Source organism: Littorina saxatilis, linkage group LG4 (genome assembly GCF_037325665.1).
Source record: "Littorina saxatilis isolate snail1 linkage group LG4, US_GU_Lsax_2.0, whole genome shotgun sequence".
NCBI lineage: Eukaryota > Metazoa > Mollusca > Gastropoda > Littorinimorpha > Littorinidae > Littorina > Littorina saxatilis.
In genome coordinates this window covers 14,122,221-14,133,690 of record NC_090248.1, presented here as the reverse complement: position 1 = coordinate 14,133,690, position 11,470 = coordinate 14,122,221, and the positions used below count along the sequence as shown (strand labels likewise).

The window sequence follows — 11,470 nt, the reverse complement described above, 5'->3', positions numbered from 1 at the left end:
CCAGTAAAACAACATCACCGTTTTACTGCAGCATTCTTGATTTCAATTTTACTGCAGTAAAACTGTTTTACTGCAGAAAAAAACGTTGCTCTCGCGAAAGATGACATTATGCAGAAATGCTGCAGAAAAGAACGGTTTTTCTCCAGCATTTCTGTTTTTCTGCAGAATAACTGAATAATGTCATAATCCGCTAAGGATAGACATTGTCGAACGAAAGTCTGTCATAACGAAAGTCTTGTAGCAGACGATCTTTTCTTCCCCTGTTCTTCGCATGCGCACACGGAAACGGAAGTCGACCAGAAGGCGACGCAACTCTTATGTATAGTAAAGTTGAAGTTGGTACTTTTGCTTTCTATGACCGAGGTTAGCATTGATCATAAATGTGTGTTGACCTGGCAATGATCAAGCGTGACAGGGTGAGCTAGAATAAGAACAGGTTGGCTAGGTGTGCCACACATAGGCTACGTAGCCAAGTATCGAATATCAGTCTCAATCTGAGGTGCATTTACCGCACGAGTCCATATTTTCATAACAATAACATTCTGAAGAATGCAGTTTGCCGAAATATTGAAAAGGAAAAATCTAACCTGGATACTGATGTTTCCACTTTTGTTTAAGTACATGAGCGTGTCTGTATTACGAATTTTACGCTGCCTTATGATGAATACACTCTCTTGTACCGCTCCTTTGTAAACAGAGAGAATGCACACCACAATATTATTATATGAAGTCTTATATCGCGCGCGTATCTCCAGACTCGGACTCAAGGCGCAGGGATCTATTTATGCCGTGTGAGATGGAATTTTTTACACAATACATCACGCATTCACATCGACCAGCAGATCGCAGCCATTTCGGCGCATATCCTACTTTTCACGGCCTATTATTCCAAGTCACACGGGTATTTTGGTGGACATTTTTTTATCTATGCCTATACAATTTTGCCAGGGAAGACCCTTTTGTCAATCGTGGGATCTTTAACGTGCACACCCCAATGTAGTGTACACGACGGGACCTCGGTTTTTCGTCTCATCCGAAGGACTAGCACTTGAACCCACCACCTAGGTTAGGAAAGGGGGGGAGAAAATTGCTAACGCCCTGACCCAGGGTCGAACTCGCAACCTCTCGCTTCCGAGCGCAAGTGCGTTACAACTCGGCCACCCAGCTTAATGAACTGGGGCAAACATAGAGACTTGATGAACTAATTACACTCACAGGCCTTGTCCAACCTATGACATCTGTTACCCTCCCCTTGCCTTCCCGTTTAAAAGGTGACAGACACAATCATGGTAAAAGTGGTAAACCTTAAATTGAGCTTTAAAAATTGACATGCTCATTCCGTGAATAAGTGAGTGCTTGTGTGAGCCTGGGGTAGTATTGTACCTGTGAAATTTATATTAACAAGTCGCGTAAGGCGAAATAACAACATTTAGTCAAGCTGTCGAACTCACAGAATGAAACTGAGCGCACTGCTTTTTTCACCAAGACCACATACTCGTAGTTTCGTCAGTCCACCGCTCGTGGCAAAGGCAATGAAATCGACAAGCCATGCAGAATAGTGCGGTAGTGGTCGCGCTGAGCAGGATAACACCCTTTTCTGTATGTCTAGTCTTTTTAGCTTACTGAGTTTGTTTTTAATCCAAACATATCATATTTATATGTTTTTGGAATCAGGGACCGACAAGGAATAAGATTAAATTGTTTTTAAATCGATTTCGGAAAATTAATTTTAATCATAATTTTCATATTTTTAATTTTCAGAGCTTGTTTGTAATCCAAATATAACATATGTATATGTTTTTGGAATCAGAAAATGACGAAGAATAAGATGAAATTATTTTTGGATCGTTTAATAAAAATTAATTTTAATTACAAGTTTCCGATTTTTAATGACCAAAATCATTTATTAGTTTTTAAGCCACCAAGCTGAAATGCAATACCAAAGTCCAGCATTCGTCGAAAATTGCTTTGCCAAAATTTCAATCAATTTGATTAAAAAATTAGGGTGTGACAGTGCCGCCTTAACTTTTACAAAACCGGCACGGTTGGCCTAGTGGTAAGGCGTCCGCCCCGTGATCGGGAGGTCGTGGGTTCGAACCCCGGCCGGGTCATACCTAAGACTTTTAAATTGGCAATCTAGTGGCTGCTGCGCCTGGCGTCTGGCATTATGGGGTTAGTGCTAGGACTGGTTGTTCCGGTGTCAGAATAATGTGACTGGGTGAGACATGAAGCCTGTGCTGCGACTTCTGTCTTGTGTGTGGCGCACGTTATATGTCGAAGCAGCACCGCCCTGATATGACCCTTCGTGGTCGGCTGGGCGTTAAACAAACAAACAAACAAACTTTTACAAAAAGCCGGATATGTCATCATCAAAGGTATTTATCGAAAAAATGAAAAAAACGTCCGGGGATATCATTCCCAGAAACTCTCATGTCAAATTTCACAAAGATCAGTCCAGTAGTTTAGTCTGAATCGCTCTACTCTACACACACGCACAGACAGACAGACAGACACACACAGACACATGCACATACACCACGACCCTCGTCTTGATTCCCCCTATGTGTTAAAACATTTAGTCAAAACTTGACTAAATGTAAAAAGAGTGAGTGTATTTAAAGGCAGATGGGGTCTACCTATATCTATATACGCATGGGTGAAAGTAGCCCGTCAATTGACTGAAATCCGTCAATCTGAAAATAAGTCTGACGGAAATTCCGTCAATCCGCAATTTTTATTAAAAAAAAAAAAATTAAAAAAAAAATAATTTTTAAGCGGAACGCGTTTTTGAACTGCTATGCGGTAAACCCCGTAGGTGAGGTTTCTTCGCTTTCGGATTCGCTCTGCATCACGATAAAAAAAAAAGTTCTCGCGTTTTGGCAGGCATTATGAAGTGGTGACACGATTTCTGCGACAAAGATACCGGTTTTGACGGAAAACGCATGGACAGATCTTATTGATGCTGGTCTAGCCAACAAATGGCGATGGGACTGGTTGGAGTTCATGAAACTAAAACTGTGTGTGATAAGTTTGGTGCTTGAAACTCAAGTGCTTTTCCTTGAGAACTTTGCACTATAAGAGATGCTACTGCTTAGTTGCTACTTTGTGCAGTGCTACATCATGCTGTTTGCATGTGTGACATTCTGTTTCATCATTTATTTCAATGCCTGTCTGGCAATGTTTGCTTCTTATAATTAAATATTTCGAACTTTTATTTCAGTTGTTCAGTTTCTATTTCATTTAGTAATTGGCTGTTGTCAATGTTAATTGTTATCCATTGTGTCGTTGTGTTGGAAGATGCAAGTGTGAAAAGATACAAAAGAAAAATGATTACTTCTGTGAATTGTTTTGATTTTGTTTACCCTTTTTACCATATCATTAGAATCTGAAGGTATTTTTTTGACCTGCATGATAGTGACAAAAAGTGTATTTTTTTGCCAGGAAAGGCCACAAAATCACAATGTATAATGCAAAAATTCGTTTTCGGCCGGGGGGCGTTGCCCCCCTGGACCCCCTAACGGGGCCCTGCCCCGTACCCCGCCAGGGCCTGGGCGGCCCCTGGACCCCTGCCTCAAAAAATTTTCAGTCAATTTGATTTTCATAGCTTTCACCCATGTATACGGCATGTGTGTGTCTGTCTGTCTGTCTGTGTGTTCACGATTCACAGCCAAAGTTCTCGATGGATCTGCTTCAAATTTGGTGGGCATATTCAGGTAGACCCCGGACACAATCGTGGAAAATTTTGAACACGTGCGTGCTCTCAGCGCGCAGCGCTGAACCGATTTTGGTTTTTCTGTACATCCATTCCCAGTAATTCTTCCTTATCTTCTCCAGTGTTTTGCGCGTTTATCTCCCTTCCTTCGTACGGTGCCGGCTATTCGGCTCTACTTCTTCCCGGCGAAGCCGTACCCGGCGAAGCGGGTATTCATCTAGTAAATGTGTATATATGTCAACCAAAAGTGGGTATTTTTCCTGTATACAGGGAATGCACCCGAGTGCTTTTTCTGTAGCGTTTTGCCAATCTCGATGCGAGTCACATGATGCCATGCATCAGTAAAATTTGATATTTTTCGGTCTTTGAATGAGTTTTTTTTTCAAAGGAGCTTCGATTCATTGTTGCAATTTTAAATGAAGAGATGAGAAAATCCATCAACTGATCAAGTCCTCCTGTTGAACCGCATTTTGGACAGTCACAAGGGAAGCAACGCTGAGATGAATCACGCTCTTGGTGCAAGATTTAAACAGTGTCGTACTTTCTTACAGGAAATGCATTTGGGTGCATTCTCTGTATACAGGAAAAACGCCAACAGGGGAATGCACCCACTTTTGGTTGACTTCTGCGTATCTGTTTTGAGTGATGAGAAGCTGCTTGAATGAAAACTTTTAACTAAAGAAGTTGAGCATACATTCCGTGAACATCACATGATCATCTATATCTATATACGGCTTGTGTGTGTGTGTCTGTCTGTCTGTGTGTTCACGATTCACGTCCAAAGTTCTCGATGGATCTGCTTCAAATTTGGTGGGCATATTCAGGTAGACCCCGGACACAATCGTGGAAAATTTTGAACACGTGCGTGCTCTCAGCGTGCAGCGCTGAACCGATTTTGGTTTTTCTGTACATCCATTCCCAGTAACTCTTCCTTATCTTCTCCAGTGTTTTGCGCGTTTATCTCCCTTCCTTCGTACGGTGCGGCGAAGCCGGGTATTCGGCTCTACTTCTTCCCGGCAAAGCCGTACCCGGCAAAGCAGGTATTCATCTAGTATAGATATATACTTGTTGCTCAGTTAGCCCATTGCTGCTTGGATGTTGACTGCTTTGCTTATGCAAAGGGCAGCATCTGAATCAACACAAACTCTTCGGACGGTCCTCACAGTTTGTAGCCACAGCTTGGCTAGTTTGCTAGCAGTCGAAAGAAGAGCGGCGTGGCTTTTCAAATTGTGTAGAGAGACGAATATGACATCCGCAGGACTATCTGGTGCAAAACGACACATGGAGGATTCAGGTGATTCTGAAGCTAGGACAGGGAGAAGCCAGCATGTCAGAAATGAAGTATGTCAGGGTTTACATACATTCACATTTGTGTGTGTCTGTCCTCCTACCTGTGTCATGCAACTGGCTGTCTGTCAATCTTGTATCTTATCTGGAGTTGTTTGTTTGCTTAAATCCTTTTTGTCTGCTGGTTCTGTTTTAAATGCACTAATCAAAGGCTACTAAGTTAATTGTACATTTGACATTTTGTTGAATGTTATTACAACATTTTAAAAGGTGAAGCATAGCAAAAACATGCAGTGTTTAACAATATATTGAGAGGCGAGGGTGTGTGTTAACGGGAAACTATACATAATTGCCCAAGATGATAATACATGTAGTGATGTACACTCCGAGTTGGAATACCTTTCAGAATGTGAGCACTGCGTGTATATTTTTGTCTGGTGCATGCATGTTATCTGTGTATTTACTACTGTCAGCATTAGTATATTTTAAGATTATCATCCCTTTTGGGAAATTTTTCTTCTTCACATTTTTACAGGAGATAGCAAAAGCGAAGTGGCTGTCTCTCAACGAAATCACTTACAAAGATCCAACTGGCAAAGAAAGGTACAGACTACTGTTCTCAGGCTTTAAAAAATTACAAAGTACATAACAAATGCATATTTTTTTCTCCCCAAATAAGATGATTACTTTTTCCTTCCTTATCAAGTGGTCAATCAATCAATCAATCAATCAATAGGAAGCTTATATAGCGCGTATTCCGTGGGTACAGTTCTAAGCGCTTGTCGAAGAGTTGTCAACACAGGACTAACATCTACAGACGAACACGAACCCTATCACACACTAGCAAACCCTGATAAACATACAACAAACAACAATGTACACATCAATAGCTAGGTCCAAACAAAATAATATTAAGCACAAAGAAAACACCTCTCACAGAGCACAGCACAAGAATGTCTTTTGGGGCACAACACATCACGTCGAACATGAAAGTCGCAGCCAGCTATGGGAAGAACTGAGTCTTCAACCTACTCTTGAACGCGTCAAGAGAGGGGCTCTGGCGAAGCTCAAGCGGGAGGGAGTTCCAGACAGAGGGGCCCGCGGAGGGAAATGCACGCTGACCAGCAGATGCGAGTTTCGAGCGAGGGATGTGAAGGCGGAGTGGGTCAGCAGCAGAACGAAGGGGACGGTCGGAGGGCTGGGTGTACAGGTCCAGGGAGGATTGAAGGTACTCGGGAGCAGAGTCGTTGAGACACTTGTTGACCAGAGTGGACAGTTTGTAGGAGATTCGGGTGTTGACAGGGAGCCAGTGCAAGGAGCGAAGTAGGGGGGTGATGTGGTCTCGCTTCGTCTTCCTAAACGTCAGCCTGGCAGCAGCGTTCTGGACTCGTTGTAGGCCATGAATGGATGAGGCGGGGAAGCCAGCCAGAAGGGAGTTGCAGTAGTCCAGACGACTGAAGATGAGGGAGACAACAAGCTAGACACAGGCGTCGTGGGTGAGGTAGCGACGGATGGAGGCGATGCGTCGTAGGTGGAAATAAGCAGGTCTTGATGATGAAGGAGATGTGTGTCTGCATGGAGAGAGTGGAGTCGAGAAAGACGCCAAGGCTCTTGATAGCAGGGGAGAATGGAACAGTCGCGTCATCCAGCTGGAGGTCGGTCACAGTGAGGGAAGCAATCTTCTGTCGTGTTCCAACGAGAAGGGCCTCCGTCTTCTCACTGTTCAGCTTCAACTTGTTCTCAGTCATCCAGTTCTTGATGTCAGTGAAACAACTGGAGATGGATCAGAGTGGTCAGAGTATCTGGAACATGACTGTGTTGTAGTTTACTACTTTCAAATGAAGTTAAAGAATTTAATGCATGTAAAAATGGGTCATCGCACTGTTTTTTCCTCTTCTTTTATGCATAAAAACCGTGAAAATATCTTGAGTGTTTTAATAAATGTTGTTGACTGTTTTCAACGTCATCCACAATGTAATTTCTCTTTTTTAGATATTGTATTGTATTGTATTGAATTGTATCTTGTTTTTGCGTGTGCAGGAAATGGGAGGCAGTGTACAGAACTACTAACACAGGAGATGGAGCAGATGGTAGGAATTCAGCTGACAGGGAGTATTTTATTTCGATGTTTTCTTTAAAAAAATTAGAGTGATGTTTCTGAACTTATTGAAAGTATTTCTTTTACAATTCAATGCATCAAGGAGAACAATGTGTTATATTGCTTTGAGGGATAAAAGGTAAATATGAAAAAGAAGCAAATTTAACTATAATTGAAGCATGAAGCTGCAATTCCTTGTCTTGCATTGCAACTTACAGAATACACGCACACAAAATTATTTTAAAAATCTAAAAGAACGAAGCAAAAAAAATTTTCTTTCTTTTTTCTTTACTTTTTGACAGGAACATGCCATGCCAGAAATACATGTATGCCTAAATAAAAAGAATTAATACAACATATTTCAGGCAGACTTTTCACTTTCATACAATTATTCAAGAGGTTTTCATGTACCTTTTTTATTGCATGTATTTGTAGAATGTATCAGCACTTCTTTTATTTGTATGTAACAATTTAGATCATTTACTTACGGTTCACCTTTTCTTTGTTATTTCAGCGGTGGTAGTGATCCCTATCATCAAGCAAAGCCAAAAAAAGGACAGCCTGATTTTGGTCAAGCAGTATCGGCCACCGCTCAAAGCTTACTCCATAGAATTTCCTGCTGGTGAGAAGAATTAGTTTCTCTCTATTGCTCTCACTGCTTTGAGCTCTGATCGAATGCTTGCATGTTTTGATATTTTTTTTATTATTATATTATATGAAGTCTTATATCGCGCGCGTATCTCCAGACTCGGACTCAAGGCGCAGGGATCTATTTATGCCGTGTGAGATGGAATTTTTTTTTACACAATACATCACGCATTCACATCGACCAGCAGATCGCAGCCATTTCGGCGCATATCCTACTTTTCACGGCCTATTATTCCAAGTCACACGGGTATTTTGGTGGACATTTTTTATCTATGCCTATACAATTTTGCCAGGAAAGACCCTTTTGTCAATCGTGGGATCTTTAACGTGCACACCCCAATGTAGTGTACTCGAAGGGACCTCGGTTTTTCGTCTCATCCGAAAGACTAGCACTTGAACCCACCACCTAGGTTAGGAAAGGGGGGAGAAAATTGCTAACGCCCTGACCCAGGGTCGAACTCGCAACCTCTCGCTTCCGAGCGCAAGTGCGTTACCACTCGGCCACCCAGTCCACTTTATTGTTAGGATGTACATGTATAGCATTATTTGAACCAAAAAAAATCCGAATCAGATTGATAGAGTGCTTAAACAGTGAAGAATAAAAAACACCAAGATCAATTTGTACTTGCAGTTCTGTACTTTGTACTTGCAGTTCTATATCAGTTAATTCATGGAACATTGAGTCAAATACACTGTCAAATATTACGCAAATCAAGTGATCTGTTCTACATGTATTAATATATAGATGTATCAATTAAATCTGCTTGTGTATGCTTTTTGAGTCACTTGAGAAAAAGTGACTCTATGTAATCGGTCAGTGTTAGTCTGTCCGGCCGGCCGGCCGGCCGTCCGTAGACACCACCTTAACGTTGGACTTTTCTCGGAAACTATCAAAGCGATCGGGCTCATATTTTGTTTAGTCGTGACCTCCAATGACCTCTACACTTTAACGATGGTTTCGTTGACCTTTGACCTTTTTCAAGGTCACAGGTCAGCGTCAAAGGAAAAATTAGACATTTTATATCTTTGACAAAGTTCATCGGATGTGATTGAAACTTTGTAGGATTATTCTTTACATCAAAGTATTTACATCTGTAGCCTTTTACGAACGTTATCAGAAAAACAAGGGAGATAACTAGCCTTTTCTGTTCGGCAACACACAACTTAACGTTGGGCTTTTCTCGGAAACTATAAAAGTGACCGGGCTCAAATTTTATGTGAACGTGACTCATTGTGTTGTGAATAGCAATTTCTTCCTGTCCATCTGATGCCTCATATAATATTCAGAACTGCGAAAGTGACTCGATCGAGCGTTTGCTCTTCTTGTTACAAATGTGAAGGTCTTTGTGAACTTGTTGATATTGCTGAAAAGGTAAAAGAGGGAGATGGTGTGCTTGTGTGTGTGTACGTGTGTGTTTGTACTTGCAGTTCTGTACTTTGTACTTGCAGTTCTGTACTTTGTACTTGCAGTTCTGTATCTGTATTTTGTTTGGTCACACTGATTAACAAAGCCAGATTAGTTTCTTCTTGACATAAATCCAAAAGGTTGACAATTGCTCGTGATTGACATTTGTAATTCTTTGATATTAATGGTGATTGTGTTTGCAAGAATCAGTCTAGATCCAGGACTGTCCAGCAGCACAGTCAATATGGTCACTTTAGAGGTTTGATTTATATAAAGTCTTTGCAATCCTTTATGTCAAGAAGAAACTAAACCTTTTTTTCTTCCTCTTTCTTTCTCTCAATATATAGGTCTGATAGACAAAGGAGAATCCCCATTAGAATGTGCTGTGCGTGAGATGAAGGAAGAAACGGGCTACACTGGTATTCCTAAGGATTGCTCACCAGGTAAGTACATTTATGGATTCCTTTGTCATCTTCTGGTGAGAGTTTTGCAGGCCACATGACCATGTGTGTGTATAGCTGCATGATGTCATCTGCGAGGGTGTGCCTGCTTTGGGTATTTGTGTGTTTTCAAGTCCCTAGACTTTCACTGGAAACTTGGGATCTTTAATGCACGCATTGCTTGTTGTGCATGCATTTGCATACAAGGGTGGTACAATACCGTCCACTTACACTGAATGTTGACTATGGAAAATACAGACAGATCTCCTACGGTACATGGGCCTGGTAGCGACGAACAGGTTACAAAGTCAGTTTGCTACCGAAAGAGCTACGGATACATTAGCAACAAATTAAGGAGCATGTACAAAAAAAAGTTTGACTGCAAAAGAGCAGGTGGACGGAGGATGAGACTAGGTTGATAATTTCCCGTGATTGACATTTGCCATTCTTTGATACTAATGGTGATTGTGTTTGCAGGAATCAGTCTGGATCCAGGACTGTCCAGCAGCACAGTCAATATGGTCACTTTAGAGGTGAGAACTACTCCGTGTACAAGTACTGTTTATTGTGTGATAAGAATGTGTGTGTTCTTATTCTGAAATTGACTGAGGACATAATTATTATAAGATGTTTGATGGGTAGTTGACAGACCAGCTTTTTTGTCGGTCCTCGGGGGGCATATCGACTTTTGTTTCATATGTATTGACCAAGGCCGAAGGCTGCAGTCAATAGATATGAAACAAAAGTCGATATGCCCCCCGAGGACCGACAAAAAAGCTGGTCTGACAACAAACCACCAAACATCGTTTTTGTCATCATTTTGGTAGTGAGAAAATAAGTGCCAAATCAACACAGGGAGCCATGCTTTGAAACACAAGTTCCGTTTTGATAATACATGTTTTGGTGCCCCAGCACGTTGCTGCAATCAAAGCTGGCGTGTGAAAGCAACTTTCTGTGTTTTGAGTTCATAAAATGTTGGGATAAGTATGTCAGGTTTGAGGATGCACAGTTCTGTAGGTTCCTCTCAGTATTCCACCCCTCGGTTTTCAGTTGTAAATATTAAGCTTAGTGATTGAATGTGGAAGCTACGTTGGGTCAAAGGTCACAGAAGATTTGCATCGTGCAAGCAAGGCATGTTGGGTCAAAGGTCACAGAAGATTTGTGTCGTGCAGCGAAGGAAAGAATCGCGATCTTGTTTCCGACTTATTGCCTCTTTGTTTTTCATTAGACCTGTCAGTCTGCTTGCTCGTCTTTGTTAGATGTTTGCATATCTTGTTGCTCTGTTCTTTGCTTTTATTATTATTTCTTATTTGCGCTTCGTTTAGCGATACAACGTCTTGTGCACGGGTCAAAATTTGTGTGTCAGGGGTCAGTTGGTGTGACTTGAACTTGACGTTCGTGTTTCTCTGAACGTCTGTGTATACCACCAGTCTGTGCGTGTATTGGTATCATATATCAGTCTGTGTCTTGATATCATATATCAGTCTGTGTCTTGATATCATATATCAGTCTGTGTCTTGATATCATATATCACTCTGTGTCTTGATATCATATATCACTCTGTGTCTTGATATCATATATCACTCTGTGTCTTGATACTGACGGTGTTGTGATTGATGTCACAGATCAATGGAGATGTGCCAGAGAACAGCAACCCTCAACAACACCAAGGTCTGTGTATTGATTTTTAAATCTATAAACCTAAAAACAAATAGACTGCCAACGATCCAAAATTCAGAATAAAAAACCAAGAAATGTATGTTATTGGAACATTAATTTCATTTATGGCAAAACAAAACGTTCCAAGTTTTTGTCATAAAATAAACGTTCCAAGTTTTTGTCATAAAATAAACGTTCCAAGTTTTTGTCACAAAACAAAA

The 11,470-nt window shown here is 41.2% G+C and overlaps 1 protein-coding gene and 1 long non-coding RNA gene across 2 annotated transcripts in view; both read left to right on the top strand.

The window, feature by feature from the left end:
• Positions 1–11,470, top strand: part of LOC138964044 (uncharacterized) — a 428,123-nt gene that overhangs the window by 379,953 nt on the left and 36,700 nt on the right. The window lies entirely within an intron of this gene.
• On the top strand, positions 381–11,298 carry LOC138964031 (ADP-sugar pyrophosphatase-like). Its single transcript, XM_070335905.1, has 7 exons — positions 381–416; positions 4,971–5,053; positions 7,040–7,089; positions 7,612–7,719; positions 9,498–9,593; positions 10,068–10,123; positions 11,216–11,298. The coding sequence occupies exons 1-7, from the start codon at positions 381–383 to the stop codon at positions 11,279–11,281; spliced, it is 495 nt and encodes a 164-aa protein (XP_070192006.1). The 3' UTR covers positions 11,282–11,298.

Excerpts from the sequence above, each read along its gene's own strand:
- LOC138964031 (XM_070335905.1), top strand. The coding sequence starts at position 381 with ATGTGTGTTGACCTGGCAATGATCAAGCGTGACAGG. Across the intron at positions 417-4,970 it reads CAATGATCAAGCGTGACAGG|GACTATCTGGTGCAAAACGA; the intron begins GTGAGCTAGAAT and ends TGACATCCGCAG. Across the intron at positions 10,124-11,215 it reads TCAATATGGTCACTTTAGAG|ATCAATGGAGATGTGCCAGA; the intron begins GTGAGAACTACT and ends TTGATGTCACAG.